General features: G+C 26.4%; 1 protein-coding gene across 2 annotated transcripts in view; it reads right to left on the bottom strand.

The window, feature by feature from the left end:
* The window catches only part of LOC107437091 (thymocyte selection-associated high mobility group box protein TOX), a 209,125-nt gene that overhangs the window by 51,383 nt on the left and 139,008 nt on the right, over nt 1-18,734 (bottom strand). For both annotated transcript variants that reach the window (XM_016048981.3, XM_016048980.4), the window contains exon 2: nt 542-616. In XM_016048981.3, coding sequence (XP_015904467.2) covers nt 542-616 — 75 coding nt within the window. The remainder of the gene's footprint in view (nt 1-541; nt 617-18,734) is intronic.

Below are 18,734 nucleotides of genomic sequence, written 5' to 3'. Positions count from 1 at the left end.
TTCGCAGACAGGAAGTTTCTGAAATGCATCACCACAGTGAATCTTCATTGCCGGCTTTTTATTTTCAAATATGATCGCATTAAGAGGTGAAACTGCTGAACCCGGGGAACATTTGAACTTCCTCGAGAATCGTAGAATGGAATTTCGAAAAAAAAAGATGAACAGAAATATGAGAATGTTTTTTTTTTCATATGGATATTTTTCAGATCAATTTAAATTTAAAAAAAAATTATAAAATTCAAGCTAGCTTTTCTATTAAAATTTCTCACGATGAAAATTAAATTATTAATCTTTCAATAACTCTTTTTTATGTTTGACGCTTTTAAACAATGCATCATTATCAGACAGTGAAATAATCAAATTCTTTAACTCATCGTAAGAAAATGACTTAAGAAATAATGAACGAATCTTTTTCAATAGCAATGGAAGATAGTTTAATTCGTTTAGTAAAACATCCTTAAATGTTAGAATCATAAAAAGATTTATGTACAGATTGAATTTAAAAAAAAAGTTATCAAAAAGAAATTCTAATGATACTTACATGATCAACATTCATATATTCTCCGTTTTCTTGCACGTTGCCGTTCATCATACTGAGATCAAAATTGTCAACTGACTAGAAAGAAAGAAAAATTATGAAATTAATTACCTTCCAAAGTGCATAACATAATATTCACAAAAAAACAAATTAAGATACATAGACTATGTTATTTTAGAAACATTTTCGCCTAAAAATTTAATTTACTTTACAAGTATATATAGCTATTTATAATATGATTTAACAATATACTCTTCCAGGACAAATTTGCGAGGCATTTTTGTCCCTTTTTCCCTTTAGCTCGACCAAATAACGTAATAAAATCTGGTTTCTTATGGTAAAAAGAATGCAGGTGAAAGAACAATTTTCAATGAGACGTGGAAAATAAGTCATATTTTAATAAAAATGTACAGTACTGTTAATAATTAATGAAAAAATATATCCAAAAACTAACCATAAATAACAAGATAAACAATTCCCTCATCCCCAACCCCAGCAGTGGTTAAGAAAAGTGGCGCGATCCCGCCATTTCAAAAACATTCCCTGTGGCTGAACCCCTAAATACTGTTTTTCCTTCTTTAAACACATGGCCCTTATAGAAACTGTTTACATTAAGTCGATGGAAACTAGCCTTCTTATTTTAAGCAGGATATCTTTTAGCAAAAGTCAATGTAAACTGAAGCCGAAAGTATGTTAAATTAATTTTTTAACAAATTACAGCAATATAAGATTTCTAAAAAAAAAAGACATTCACACATAAATTCTCAATAAAATCCTTTTAAATATTTAGAGAAACATAAAAACTTTTAAGAGACTATAAAATTAAGCCATTTCTCTCTAAAGGACGAAACTCACATAAGATGGAACATAAATATTTGATTGAAAATCATATTTATGCTTAAACTACTGTTAAACTTGTCTATTGCAATGATCATTGTAATAAAATTATATTAAATATCGAACTATTTCATTTATCATAAAAAAAATACTAAAGTTAATATATTACATGTAAAAGAAAAGAAGAAGAAAAAACTTTAAAGAGAAAACTACTGTACTTTAAAATATGTAAGTGAATAATGTAAATAATATTCCTTTCATAGAGTAAATTTTATGTTTCAAAAGCTGTTGATAAATTGACGATGCACTTTCTATAATAAATCATAAACTATTTATCACAACGTAAAGAAAGTGTTGATCATTTATTTACGTCAAGTTTGAACAATTTTATTTCGATATCAACATTTCACATTTCTTATGATTCAATTTTAAAGGGAATAGAAAAATAAAGGAAAATACTAGTACTTGAATCAAATATATTGTTCTTTGAAAAGGAAAAAAGAAATATTACTTTTCAAGACGATATATTTTTCAACATTATTTATTTCAATATTATTTAATTTTCAATATTAGTCATTTATATTTATTATTATTTAGATATTATGCTTCAATACTTTTTTTAAAAAAAAACTTTCTTTTAAAGAATTATTTATGAAATATTTATTTAACTCTTTGAGTCTCTGCAGCGAGTTTTAAATCCAGCGGCTTTGAACAACTTGATCTCCTGTTATTCTCTGCATATTTTTCTGGATATTTTTAAATCTCTCTGCATATTTTTAAATAATGAAAAACATGATTTTTGACTTTTTTTTAGTTCAAATAACAAAAAAAAAATTTGCATTATAACTGCGACCAACTACAGAAAATAGGAAAATCTCCAAAAAAGAGAGCTCGTTGTTAATTTTATTATAAATTAGCATTATAAATTAGCGTCTTGTCTTCTTTCGAACTTAAAAACAAGTTTCTTCTATTTTATTTATCGAAATTATCTACAATTTTGCTAAGTGTCAAAACTCTTGAAGGTTACATTTCTAGTTTTATAATTTGTTATTCGTAACAGTAGATATAAAATGTTTTGATGGGGAAAAAAGTAAAATAAAAAAATAAAAAACAGTCGAATAATCAATGCTTCAATATGGGAAGTTTTTCACTTTGATTCAAAATACTCGTTTTTTTTAAAAAATATCCGTTTCATTAAAATTAAAATTTCAGAATGAATTCTTTTAATTTTGGAATGTACGATGGGTACTGTATTTATTTTTAGCTTATAGAAGAAGATTAAAAATTTTGAAGTGAAGACAATGATCATAGCAGAAGGATTTTTTTTCTCGAATTTTTATGCTCCAAAAATTATTGTAACATGGAACGTTATAAAGGAATAATAGTCTTAATAGAAACTATTTTAAATTTTTGTTCAGTTATTTTGAAGCATGCTTCATATTTGATTAAATTCATTTTATAAATGATAAATTACTAGGGAATTTCATTTGGGGGTATGCCGTTTTTCTTGACTACCACACACTCATTATATTATGTAGAATTAATGAAGTAAACATGTAAGTTATCAGATTAAATAACGATTAAAATACAAAAGAGAACTTTAACAAAAGACAAAATGGTTATTTGCTTTTGTTGTTCTCTGTAGATTTCGTGCGAAAAATAACAGCAAACGATTTAAATCGTCGCTTGATATTATCTGGCGATCTAACTGTAACCATGAAAAATGGAACCCACCCATTTTGAAATGGTATCAAAAGAATGGGGAGGGCAAAACATGAAAAATATATATTCAAAATAAATGAAAGGAAGAAAATTCTAAAAAGGAAAAAAAAATATTTAGAACAAAGCAAGTTAGATAAAACAGATTCGAATTGCAAAGATAAAGCATAGAACAGAACGACTTTTTTCGATTTGTTTTTTATTTGCAAGTATGGCGTTACGGTCCAGAGGATATGAGGGATTCAATTAACATTTAAGAGTAGAATTTTATATCATTTCCTGAGTTGATATCGAATATTTACGTTAGATTTATGATTTATTTTTATGACATGAAAGGGTTCTAGAATCAGAATTAAATCATTAAATATGATCAATGACAAAATTTGCTTTGACCATAAATTTGCAAATGCACGCCAGTCTGGGACAATAATGTAAATAGGTCTTTGAAAGACCTTTAATTTATGCCATACTTCATGTACTGTAATTTTCTCGAAATTTCTTTAAGAAAGTAACACACTGACCTTTAAAGTAAAAGTATATATTTTATTTAACCTTTTTTAGAACGTTTTTGTTTAATACAATTAAATTAAAAAGTTTTTTAAACGAAATAGATTAAAAACAGATCATTTATCTTAAAGTGTATGCCAAATCGACAGGTAACATCGTGTTTTTTTAAAGATTAAAAAAACTATATTTACATATAATAAATAAAATTTTGATAAAAATAAACTCGAATTTTATTTTGACGTTAACAGGGGATTTTTTTTATGAATAGTATGTTATATAATTTCATATAACTTTAATAGTTTTTTTCGATAATATGTACTGTATTTTTCCTTCACTAAAATGTTTTGTGATTATCTAAATGTAATGTTTATTGAATATCTAAATTATAAATTTCTTGCCAATTTTTTTTTAATTTACGCTGAAATCTTTCGCTTTGTTTTGAAGACTATAGTTTCAATGACCAACAAAAAATACATTGGCAATCGTCATAAAATCAATTTGTTTTCAAACTGCACAGAAGATTTTTGTTTATGAGCGATATGATTTTTAAGTTAGGCCATTTAAAGAAAATATTTCCTATGCTTAATAAACACTGCTTAATACTTCAAAATGAAGGAGCATTTTAAAATTGCTTTTGTTTTCACGATCAAATTGAGATTCATCATGCATATCTCATTGTTGGATGGAAGAATTAGTACTTTTTATTCTAATTTTTCCCTATTCAGAGATATTGTTTTTTCGAACATATTCTCATGCATATGAACTTGTTTATAACATAAAAATCAGTATTAACCATACCAGTAAGGTAAACTACTAAACAAACAGCATAAGAAAAGGCGTTCTTCTTTCTGTTAGAAGTTCGAATTTTGTTGATTTTTTTAAAAATAATTATTAATTATATTAACTTTGACCCTGTTATTAAAACAATTGTTTAAAAGCGAAATAATTTATAGAGTTATGACTTAACTATTTCGCAATAAGTATGTATATTAACTTTAGCTTCACAATCAAGGGGTTAGGGTAAGGGCTCCTAAAATGTGTGTCATTGGTACTCTGATGTGTAGCAAACAATATGAGATGAGAGGTGCCTTGAATTTTTCTTGAAATCAATTCAAATTTTATCGGAAACCCTTACGTAGTCAAATAATATAATAATTATTATTGTTATTATATAATAATTATTTATCCAAATATAATAATTATTGTTCCAAAATCATTATTAATATTTATCATAAATTCATTAGTAGATACGATAATTTTAGTTTTCGTAAGAGCGTAGCAATTAGAGAAAAGTTAGTAATCGCGGGGTAAAGAAATATAAAATTATTTGTGTTACTATATATGACATTATTATTATTTAAATAATTTTTTTAAAATAAAGGAATCGTAGAATTATTTAATTATTTGATATACCATTTTGCATAAAAAGTTAGACGTTAATTTACTTAGGATTATTTTTCAATCTCTAAAGTTAATAAAACGCATTTAAAAATTATAAATAGCATATTTTTAAATGCTATGTCTAGATAAATACTTGCAATTGGTAATGGTTTGTAAAGATAAACCAGTTTTTTATCTGTAACTCCCACATTTATTGCTTTTCTATTTTTCATGTTCACATTAAATATCTCTGAAATATTGTTGAGCACTTCAAAACACGAGTAATACTCAAATTCGAAAAAGAAAATGAAAAATATAAGAAATGTATTTTAGCTACTGAAATAAGTTTTTAAAAATATTTAATATATCTACAAAAAGGTCACATTTTACTAACAGTTTTCAAATGTCGACAAAAAATATGTTTAGAAAAATATATTAAACGTGATTTATAAGTGATGTCAAATATACTACTCATAGTATGAAAAATTCACCATAAACTATTTGAGTATTTTAATATATTGAAATTTCATTCAGTTTTTTACTTCCTCATTCAATTGAGAACAATAGAAGAGTATAATAAATATATATATTTATATATGTAACGGAAGTATTCAAGTTATATATTGTTGGGTGAATTAATATTAAAAGGATAACGGATGTGCTTTCATTTCGTTTCGACCGCCAATATTTTTGTTAGTTCTTTCCAAATATCTTTTGGAGTAGAAGAATCGCACAAAAGAGTTCGAGCAAATAATTTATGAGTTTGGTACAACTGTATTGCCGTTCGAAAAGTCCTTGTAAATAAGGAAATTTGTATGGGTGATTTTTGTATTTAATGCAACTGCTGAGTAAACTGCCTCGTTTTTTTTAATTTATTTTTTAACGAAATCAATAAAAATAACTGAAGAGGAATAGAGGATAATGGTTTTGGTTGAAAGTTTTATAAGCATTTAGAGTGGTTTATAAATAAACATAATTGTATGGCCAGATGATAGCAATAACAAATATTTAGTATATAGTTTAAAAAAATATATAAATTTGTTGTACATAGAAATCTTACGAATGGAAATAAAAAGTACAAAATATATTTGGCCCGTAAATTTAAATTTCTAGGGTCTAAGAAACATAGTAATTTTCGAAAATTTTATCCTAGTTCCTTTATCAGCTAAGACAATCAAACTAACATAAAATAAACGATAAACCTCCTTTTTTTAATATCATGCCACAAACACTGAGTATACTGATAAAAATAATTTGGAGTGAGTTGAACTACAATATCGATATTTTATTTTTATCTAATAATGAAATATCGATACTTTAAAACACACATTTGAACTACTTAAAATTAAGTTTAAAAAAAGTTCTTGGGTTAATTCACATGCATATCTCATTGAAATAAAAAGGTAATAAGTAATAACATAAAAAAGGCAAATGCTTCTCCTAAGAAATTTAAAGAGGTTTTACAGCGTAAGATAAATAGTATTTATCAACACTCCTGATCGTATCGTTTTCACTAATTATCGTGTTATTGGTATTTACTGTAAATATTACCGAGATATCGTTAACTCTCATACATCAGCCATAAAATATAAATAGTAGACGAAATATAGAATGATTTTTCTCAAGTTACATATTATTTACATTAATAAGTATTTTCGTTACTCAAACTAAATTTACTTATGTTCGAGATATTTTCCGCTTTCGATATTTATCAAAATTGATAATTATCTTATTTTCGATATTTTTCCGATAGATATAATTTTTAACTTACGATATTGAGAAAAATTTTAAAAATACCGTTATCGCAATACTTAAATTAGATAGATTTTCCTTTTGACATAGCCTAGATTTAAGGTAAATGATATTACACTAAAATAATTACTAACGAAAGATGATGAAATTTACCGTGTTTCTGGCATTAAGGGAACTCCAAAAATATCCGTATCCAAAAATATCCGTATTTTTTACCAAAGCGTTTTGATAATGATTCTGGCAAAATAAAGAACAAAATATGGTTCTATAAAATGTGACAAAATTTGGTAATTTTATCATAATACCTTAGAGCATGGCTTAAAAATCATTTATTCAGTTGAGATTTACTTTTTATTTTTTACTTAATGTGTTGTAATGAGAACTATAATTTTGAAAATCAGACTTTCCGGTTAACCGTTATTATAAGAACCGAAAAATTACCAAATCAATGGTTAAAATTACATATATATTGGTTTTATCAACTAGAATTATGTTTTTTTTACCATAAATGTCATTAACATATAGTACGGTAATTTACCAAACATTTTGACTCAGTGTACAACATAAACAAAACCGTATACATTTCAAACATAAGGAACTTTCTTAACCAATATTATGAGTCTTAAATGATGCTTTTATATAATAATCTGGGAATAAAAAAAGAATTTTAAGGTTAATATCAAAGTTAATTGAATAATTCGAATTTCAGAGTCTTAAATCTTCCTCATAAAAATCGTTCAGCAAATCATTTGTCCTAAATACTTTGACCTTCAAAAAGGAAATGAGGAATTGCCATCCATTTTCGAGAACATTTTTAGAGAAAAAAAGAGGTTAGTGAACGCAAAATTCCATCCTTTTTGCACGGCGGGAAAGCTAATTTCGAATGTTAATTATGTACTTTAATGAAGGACATCACACCGTTTACAGCAACCATTGCCATTTGCAACTCAACAAGCAAAACATGATACGCATATTTAAACAAACGAATTGAATTAATTTGTGATTAATGTTGCTTCTGTACGATATTTAATCAATTAAAGGGAAATAAATATTTTTAGATTCAATTTTAGATGATGGGTTTTCATTAATCATTTAGGTTGAAGTAATATGGATCAAGACGCCGACAAACTCTAGTTTATCTATTTCGTTCGACAAAAAAAATTTAACTAAATTATTCGTAAAATAATACCCGCACATTTATAAATTAAATATATTTTTAGATTTTTTTTGTAACACTTTAATTTCTTTTTATGTCAGTAATATATTAAATTATTTTTATTTTTTTGGAATTTTCTATTCTATATGAGAATTTGTTAATCTTAGGCAAATTTTCTACTGTGTTTTGCTAGTTAGCGAATTTGTTATTCTTATTCTGTTCGCTTACTAGCATTGTGAATTAATGTAACGGGTGCATGACTTAAAGATTGTACATATCAAGACGGAAAAGAGCAAAAAATGCTGAGATAATCTTTCATTTAAAATTCTTTTCAGAAAACGAAAAATATTCATGACTACCAAGATAATGAATATGGTAATGAATAGCTTACTATCACTTATAGTAAAAGCTTATTTTACACTAAGAAAAAAAAAAGTAAGATCAAAACTACCAGAATATGTTAAAATGGTTCGTGTTTCTGGTTCTATGGGAACTGTTACAGAAGCATTGTGGTTATGAATTTGCTAAAATTAACAATAAACTATAGCTTTGCAATGGTAAAATTTGGTAAATGTGGTAAAATTTAATAACTTTGCCATGATACCTTTGAGCAAGGCAAAAAATCATTTCATGGGTTAAATTTACTTCGGTTATTTTTTACTAAATGTGTAGTATCAAGAACTATAATCTTTAAAACCAGAATTTCAAGGAAACCATTACCATAGAAACGGAAAAATTACCAATGAAAGATTTAAATACTGTATATTTTGATTTTTATTACTAAAATTATGTTGTTGTTTTTTTGCCATAACCATACAATACGGTAATTTTACCAAAATTCTTTTCTCCGTGTACTCGTCAGGAAAAAAAAACCAGACATAATTGAAATAGTTTTAATACAAGACCTGGAAGGATATTCAGCTTATAGTTAAACCCGTAAACTTCAAATGTTTAACACAGCCCAAAAGACAAAAGAACTTTTCGGTCAATCAACGAGGCGGCATTGTTTGCATCCGTTAAAAAAGTTTTTTCTGAATCGGAAAACATCAAAATCTTCTCGTGGTCAGTCCAAAAGAAAAGTGACTTTAACTTCGTTCATCACCATCACAATATAAAATTAATATAAGTATTATATTTTGCATACGTTTATCTCTTTTTTTAATATAAATGATCAATAACGTTTAATACATGTACATTTTTTCTGCATGTTTTTATTTACTTGTAATGCACTATTTATGTTGATATCTCAATCTTAGGATCTAAATGTTTTTAATAACAATTATTCACAAAATCTTATTAAAATCTCGCAATTATTGAAATAAAAATAATTACATTGATAAACGTTTAAAAATAGTTATATTAATTACTATTTCACAATAAAAAAAATTCAAATTAATCTATGCAGTTCATTTTGCATGCGTTTATCTTTTTTATTCTATTAAAATATAATACAAATGATCAATAACGTTTACGTGTAATGCATAAATATTTTTTTCTGCATGTTTTCACTTACTTGTAATGCACTATTTATGTTGATACCTAAATCTTAGGATCTGAATGTTTTTAATAACAATTATTCACAAAACCTTAATAAAATCTCGCAATTTTTTAAATAAAAATAATTACATTGATAAACGTCAAAATATATTTTTTATTAATTACTATTTTATGATGAAAAAGAAATTCTCGTTCAACAACATAACAATTTAATTCTTAAAACAAAAATATATGTAGACCGTTTCGAACAATGGTCCTCATATTTTATAATAAAAACTGGCGCCATGTCCCCAGAATAAAAGTACCGGGACAGAATACATCAAATAAAACTAATTTTGCTTATTTGCGGATCTAAATCATTTTATAACATGCATATACTAGGTTTTCAAAAACAGGCATATCAGCCGAGTTTAGAAGGAGCCATCTAATTTTCTCATTCGCATATATCATTATTTATTTTTTATTCTGAAGAACATAAAATTATTCAAACATTTCGAAATTATAGACTAACGGGTTTTGGAACGGAAAAAAAGCGTTTTTAAATTTATTGTTCTAAGTAAACATTAACAACCGGTTAGCTGAGGGATGCAATGAAAGTTAAAAAATAGTTTGTTTAGAAAAGCAAAATCTCTTTTAGACAAAATAAACAGTAAATAGTCACACCTGCATAAGTTTTGGTTAAAAAAAACGCATAAAAATAATACTTCAGCACTATAGACCACACAAGAGGTTCTAAGGGAACAGTCTAAACAAAAATTAAGGGGAAAAAAAGAAATGACCAACAGATTTAAGTTTTAGGAAATATAAAAATAATAATTGTAATTGCACTCAAATGTATATGCGATTTAAAAATCTGATGAAAATTACAAACTTAGATTTATTTTATTAAAAAAAAAATTGGCTGTTTGGTGCTTGGAATTAATAGGTATGACAATGCTATTTTCAGAAGAAATATTTTAAGGTACTTGAATTTAAAAATAATAATAGGCATTATACTTTACTCCTATAAATAAAGCAGAATTTAACGATTCATTTTTTATAGATAATCCATGGGAAAGAATGCTCTGATTTGTTTGAAAGGAATACGGTCGGAAATATAATTACAGCATTCAAATGTAAATATTATTTAGATAAAATTCAGAAAACTATAAAAATTTCCAAACAATTTAAAATGATAAGAAATTTACAGAAAAAATGATTTTTTTTATAACGATAATGATGCGTTTGTTTAATAAACAATGACAATAAAATCTCCCTTCAAACGTTCTATTGTTGGCACAGTTACACTTATATAGTTAAAAACTTTCTGGGGACGAAACAGGCTTTTAAAGTTTTTAAACTTTAAACGTTTAACATTTTTAAACTAGTTTAAATCTTTAAACGTTTTTAAACTTCACGTGACTTTTTTCCCCCAATTCATAAACTAAGACCGAAAGCAAAATAGAATAAAGGAGATTTTTTGAGCTCATATACTTAGAAAAAAGAATGATCAAAACAAGCACAATGTGGTAAAATTTACAATGTTCCGCGAACACCAGAATTATTCGGTAATTTTTTTATTGAAGCACTTAGGTAATAATTTTGGAAAATGAACCATAAATCATAGTGTCATAATATGTGATAGAATTTAGGTTATCTGACATGTTGTAATTTTTTCGGAAAATCTTAAAGCATGGCATACAAGTCATTAATTTCTTTTCAGTTTCGTATGTTTTTGATAAATGTGTGGTAATAAGAACTATAAATATACAAGTGGGCGACCTTTGTGCTTAAATACAAACTAAGGTAAACAACGTTTAAGGGCACAAAAAATATTTATAAATGCAAAATAAATATTTTTTGTGCTCTTTAACGTTGTTTACCTTAGTTTGAATAAGAACTATAATTTTGAAAATCCAGAATTTCCGGTAAACATCAGTTACGCTATTACAATAAACGGAAAAAGTACCAGAAATGGTTTAAGTGCCGTCTATCCTGGTTTTATTAAGCAGAATTATGTATTTTTTGGTGGCGTTGTTAGAAATGTCATTACCATACAGTACGGTAATTTTACCATTTTTTTTTACGTCTATGCATTTGTCTTTTATTATTATGTTTCCCTTTTTTTCCCCAGCATTTTTAGAACTTTTTAGAATTGTTAACTCCGCTTATCGTTCGTGCTGATTGATGAACGAACCTATACAAAATCAACGGAAAACTCAACGTAATTATTCTAAATGTGTAACTTTTCCAGGGTTTTACCTCTATCTTTAAATGTCCACTACTATTCTTAAATATACCAACTGTTTTTCGATTCCTATCGTTCTTTTCTTACATCAATATCCAATCGAATTCCAAAACATTCTTTTACACTGAAACATCATACACGCGTCTAGCGGCATGTCCCGTAAGTCAGGATGTGCCATAAATCGTGTCACTTGCAGCGTTCATGCATGTAACGGTTCGAGACAGGCGCTATCGTTCAAAAAAGAAGCTTTTGTCAACCCTATGTCATTCCTAAATGTAACAGTCAGGAAGTTGACGGGAGAACAGATCCAGTATAGTAAATACCTTTTGTTCTATGCGTCTCCAATTCGACAATACTGACGCATGTAAGCTAAAGTGGTCTTTTATGTCGGGGAAATTTGTGTCAATTTGGCTACCATTGATTTTTTTATGCTTGTGTCATTCATCAGCTTTGTAAAAGGACGGTATTTAAGATTCGAAATGTTTTGTAATGGAGCGCCAAGCCTTCATTTCAGTAGTTCTATCTTTTTTGAAGTACAGATTTTAATGAAACCGAGGGACTTCGAAATAAATCTTGCTGTGTAATGTTCTATATATTTTAATGGGACTTTTTTTATTTATAAAATTTGTATGTCTACCGCTGATGGAACGATAAAGTAATTTCCGGTAGATTTTTTCCGGGAAATATCAAATGTATGATAACTATTATAATATATACTAACATTTTAGAAGTAATTAGCAATTTATTATAGAAAGGGGTTTAGGCTTCTTTTGGGGACCATTCACAAATGATGTCATGCTATGTATGGGAGGGTGATGGTTCATAAAATTGAACAGTCGATGACAAGGAATAGGGAAAGGGTTACATTAAGTGTAAAATCATATCTTTTATTTAAACTGGAAGATTAGCAGATTATTTATATATTAATATTTTTTTCATCATTGTCAACATTAATAGACTAAAGCATAACAGAATTATAAAATAAATTACGGTGAGTTTTTGGAAGACAGTTTCTTTAAAATTATGTGTGATTTGAGTTTTCTGTTAGCAGCGCAATATAATATTTCGGTTACAAACTTAATAATTAAATTGTAAAATTTAAGGTGCATTTTTGTCTTTTCAAAAAATAAATTAAATAATTTTGAACAAATTAAAAGAAAAACTTACATTTTTTTTTATAAATGTTTGAGAGAGTTGAAAAGTAGTGATGTCAGTTAAACGCTATTGGAATCGTTTGTAATAAATGGGTGTGTAAAGTTCATTAGCATTCACATAACATTAATTATATTATCATCATACAATATCATTAATTTAATATTCATATGTCATAAATTAGTTTACTATTCATATGAAGTCAATTAATTTAATATTCATACATCATAGAATATCAATTCAAAATAAATGTATCAAAAATTATACAAATTGTTACTCTTTTTTTTAACATGTTCATTATTAATTAAATTAAAATACAATGAAATGCAATTAAAAGCATTTTTAAAATTGAAAAAGAAAGCTTAAGAAAAAAAAACACGAATGTTTAATTGTAACATTCAAAATAAAACTGTTTTTATAATAGTTTTATATTTTTTTTAGAAATAAAAAAGAAAAACTCAAATTCTGCTAATGAGCTATGTAAATTGTTTATATGGGAAAGATTTATTTTGATAAAAAAGAAAAGAAAGTAGTTATAAAGTAGTAAAAAATAGTTAAATTATTTGAGTTAAATGAGAAAAATTGAAACATAAATTAAAAAAATTCAATTCATTATTCAAAAGTTCTCAGTTCTCTACGAATGTATTAACAAATTTGAAAAAAAAAAGACAATATTTCAATAAACAAAAAAAAGTGCAAATAAAATTATTATTTATTATACTCTATTATATACTTAAACACTTTATTATATACTAGATAACTTTTAACAGATAAAATACTTAGACAAATTCGTTTATTAAATTGACACTTTTTCAAAAACTGTAAGTAAAATCAACAAATTAATAAAAAAAATCTTGAAACGCTAATACAGGTTAGAGAGTAGAGAAGAGTTTGAACAAGCGACATTGGTCTAATTAGCTCTTTTAAATTTTAAAGATCTTGATGAAACTGAGATGAATATTTTATAAGTCACTCAAAAAAACTTAGAATTTTCTTTCTAACACGCACACCAAGGTTATGAGACATATTTGATCTATTAAAAATTTCACTTCTAATGGTAACAGTCAATGAACTTAAATTATTATTTGCCAATCATTTATCAACAAAAATTGGCAACAAATGAAGCACGTGTTGAAAATTCAAGGATTACTGCTTGGAATGGGAAATAAAGTAAACAAATATAGGTCATTGCTCGTTTATTTTTCGGAAGTTCTTCAAGGCTTTTTAGAGTTTAAGGTAAATTATTCGTGCAGCCTACTTGTTTTTAAACAATATTACTTCAAATGGCTTCAGAAAGAGTTTTAATTAATTTTTTATATATGTTTGTAATTCAATTGATAAGTTCCAAAAGAAATTTTCAAATAAGAAAGATTGAGTCGAGAATATTCTTTTAAGTAGTTGAATATCTCAGACAATGAGGGGGACGAGCATGGGAGTTGAAAGTGCGCCGTAATGCCTAAAATTGTCATGGAACATAGAAAAAATTACGCTAATAAAACTATTGTGGTAGTTCTGCAAAGTGCGCATGCGAATAAAGTTAGTAGAAATTAAATAATTTTCAATTATTTTAAGAAAAATATCGAATAATTTTTTAATAAGCAACCATGCATTTTAAAAGCACACCATTCATAATTGAAATAAAGCCATTATCCAGAACGTTGCGACCATACATTTTTCATAGTGTAGAATATTTTAATTTTAATAACTGCTGACAAGCAAAAGTAACACAAATTAATAAATTATTAAAGTTTTATCAAAATTTTTAAATAGTAAAAAGCAATGTTCTATTTCATCGAACAAAAATTACAATTTCATCATTTTTCAACGTTAAAAACACTGTAGAACACTATTTTGTTCAATGTTCACGTTTTTAAAACGTTTTTTTTTTCATTTTCTAATAAAGATATTAAAAATTAATTAAATCAACTATATCAAAGCCTCATAAACCATGCCCTTTTTAAATAACTCTAAATCGATGAAATAAAAAAATACTAACTAAACTAAAGCAATAAAATTATTTCAAAATAAAAGTCTATTCATTTTTATAGCTAAGAAGAAAAAAAGTAAAAAGACAAAACAAAGGGTTTTTATAAATCTTTTGAATAGTAACGTACTAATTAAAATAAATCGCTTGTTTTCTACCAAATCAAATAATTAACTATTAGCTTTTCTTTCTTAATGCAGAATAAATGTTAAAGCAATCGTAAAAAAAAACCTTTTTAACAATATGAGGCACTTCTTTGGCTATCATTCACCTTTAGTTTGTTAAAAGCTTTCAGGATCGAATTATCGTCCCGTTCTTTCTCTGCTTAGCGGGCGAGCATAATTTCAACAATTCATCCTCATTAAAATGCTCTGTACTGCTATCATTTGGTGAGCATAATAATAAAGGTTAATTGCATCCAAGCGGAAAAAAATGTTGACGTAGCCGTACTAAATTAATGTTTTAAAGGAAGTAATAGTGAACTTTCATTATAAATGACTGCTTAAATGAAGTAGTGGTAGTGGCAAACGATAATTTGAAGGAGTCATTTATTCCGAAACTACCATTTTTTTTAAAACTTTTTGTCTTTCCCCCGATCGTTACTTTTATAAAATTCTAATTAAAAGTATTTTTCCCAGACTATTTCTTTGTCTCAAAAACGTTATAAATCTCTAATGATCATAAATAAAGAAAAGATAAAAGAAAATAGCGATATCTTACGTTTAAGGTTGAAAGTCGTTTGCAAAATGGAAGATAAAATTAGAAAAATGGCGAAAAGGGAAATATAATTTAAGAATTTATTTTAGGATGTCCATAGCACTACTGTTAATTTCTTACAATATTTTAACGAAAATCATATTTTAAGCTATAGGTTTTATAACTTTTTTTTATATTTATTTTACCTGAAATTATACTTGCAATCTATTTGTAACTCGTAAATATTCCTTCATTTTTTTAAATATTAATTACGTTATCTTAACTCAAATTTATAAATAAGTAATAAAAGTAACTTAAAATCAAATTTGTATACCAATATTGGTTAGAAAAATTTATTTCGTTAAAAAATTATATTATGATGCTTTTAATAACATAAGATTATCAAAAGTAAAATGGAAGCATAATTAAAACCTATTACTAAAATGTTTTACTGAATTTAACATTATTATTTGCATAAATCTCAATTTTTGAAAGTTCAAGTGCTCATCTTTCATAAAAATAATAAATTCATAAAAGCTGCGAACACATAAAATAATTTCTGATGTTTTCTTGAAGACACTGTATAAAATAAAGTTTAACTTTGCAAAAAAAAAAATATATATCGTCTTAAAAAATTTTTTTGAAAAATATGATTTTCAGTAAATAAATATTTTTATTTTAAATTTCAATTTATTAAGTCTTTCAACATTCTTTTTGTTGAGCCTTAATAATTAAAGCTTTAAAAATACATACTGTGGCAAACGATCTTATTTAACAACTAATTAAATAAACTAATACAATAATTTTAGTAAAGCATTTACACAATATAAACCCTTTGATCTAGCGATTATAAACTATCCGTAAGATAGGGAAAAATCATTACACAATCGAATGTGGAAATACTAGAATTTAGTAATAAAATAAATCGCCTCAAATTTGCATTAACGTCTGAAAAAGTTATTTTGAAACTTGACCTTGAACAATTCTCAGGTAAAAGAGAATTTACAACTGTTTTTGTAATGGATTTTTATGTAAAATTATAGAGAAAAATTGGGAGACGTTTTTTTTTTGTTTTATTATGGAATAATTCCATGGCGAAATGGTTCAGAATTTCACCGAACTTTATTGCTCTTTGTTAGAAAATATGACATTTAAAACATGGCACTTTTTTTTAGAAATCATGACTCCAAAGATTATATTTTTTACTTAATATATTTCAAAAGAACAGTTGCAATCGCAAATTATAACTTAACGTATAATTTTATTAGTTTTTTAAGTGAAAAAATATAGTAATTTTTTACTGCAAAATAACAAAAAAAAAGTGAAATAAATATGAAATGACTTGCCTTGAGAAATATTAAATAAGTGCATCTTATGACGTCTGTATCAATTTATATGATTTTTATAGTAGAAAAATCTAAAAATATTCTTATTCGATTTAATAGTAGAGGTAGTTTAGTTTAGACGATTTTTTTAAAGAATTGCCCAAAACATAATTGATAATTTAGAAAAATAATTTGTATTTTGTTGATCGGTATCGATTTATGTGAATGTTTTCGTGGAAATAATTAAAAAATATTGTAGTTAAAGTAAATTAAAATTGCTGTAACAATTAAAAAGGGAAATAAATAAAAATGATGAGATTACCTAAAATCTATCAGTTTATGTGAACTTCTTAAGGGAAAATATCAAAAAATATTAATTTTTGAGTTGATAAAAGAATCTGCATTAATTTATGTGAATTCTTTAATGGGCACAATCGAAAACAAAAAATATTATTATTCGCATAGATGACAGAACCTATGGAATAGTTAGTTAGAAATATCTGAACTTGATATATTGTTGGTTTGTGTACCTGACAACTTCGATGCATAATTAGTTTGTTTATGTTTTACATGGCTTCGTGCCAATCTTGGGGTCAAATAAAAAATAGTGTATCAATAGAAATCTTTATGTAAGAATCTGTGTGAAAGAATATAGAATGTGCCACTTAAGAGAATTGATACTTGATGGGCTTGGCTTGCTCGAAATATAATGGAAAGAACAGTCGCTAACGTAAACAAAAGCTAGGTTTTAATTTCTTGCAGGTATCCCATTAATGGATTCTGAAAATTTTGAATGGTGACATTTTAATGAAAATTTTGTTTTCCAGAGTGCTTCTACATTGATATAGTACTTTTATCATTAAAAAATATTTTTTAAAAAAAGCGATGGGTAAAAGTGACCAGTTGTTAATTTATTTAAGTAGCCACTTTTTTCTGTTGATTCGCCACGTGGCGAGTGGTTATTTTTAGGTCTACCAGGGTGCGTAACCAAATTATTCAACAAAAAATAAGCACCTTTTAAGCACTCTTCAAGCACTCAAATAATATTTTAAGCACTTAAAAAATATCATAATTAAGCAGATTTGCAATTGACGGTTTTATCTGGTTTTAACCGTCATGTCAAAAAAGATATCTTTTGGCATTATTTTTGACAATTGTCAAATTTTTTTAATCATGTAAATCGAATGGCGTTTTCATATGCTACGGACTGACAATGCGCCGAAATAGAATGGGGTTGAAATAACTGTGAAAACGTTGAATAGAACAATGTGAACAGGGTCTTTCTGCATAATTCGTAGCGAAAATCAACATGGTAAAGGAAAAATCTCAATTTGGAAAAGAGAAAATTAAGCACTTTTTAATAACACCCAATGAAAAAAAGCACCTTTAAGGGCTTTTAAAAAACGAAAATCGAAAAGAAGCACCTTAAAGCACTATTTACAAACGCTACGCAGCCTGTCTACATACAACGACATAAGATGAATTAAAGTTATACCGTAGGGGAAGAAGGCTCCCAAAATAATCTCTTAAAGTAAAATTATTATAATAGTTTATCTCTAGAAAAAATTTATTTTAATAGTTTTTATTTTAATTCATTTATTCCTTCCCTAAAATAATAAAAAATTCTAAATAATTTTAAAAAAATTCCTAACTTTCACGTGAGGCATTCGTGATGAGACGACACCCACACTGTCAAAGTGAAAGGGAAAGGAAGAAGTTAAGAGAAAGGGGCGATTAACTGTTTTGGCGACCTACATCCACTGACCTTGAGGCACAGCGGTTGTCACGGAACAGTTGACGCAAATAAATTGCGATTAAGGGGTCGCCGAACTGTTGAACTTGGGTTCGTAATCAGAAGCAGAAAGTCAAGGTATTCTGATGACAGAATCTCACTACCGAAAAGTTAAAAAAAAAAAGAAAGAAAGAATTAAATTGAAAGACACGTTTGTGAGTTTCGAGTAAAT

Source organism: Parasteatoda tepidariorum, chromosome 2, assembly GCF_043381705.1.
Source record: "Parasteatoda tepidariorum isolate YZ-2023 chromosome 2, CAS_Ptep_4.0, whole genome shotgun sequence".
NCBI classification, from domain to species: Eukaryota; Metazoa; Arthropoda; class Arachnida; order Araneae; family Theridiidae; genus Parasteatoda; species Parasteatoda tepidariorum.
Note: the sequence above shows the minus strand (reverse complement) of the source record. Positions and strands in the feature narration are given on the sequence as shown.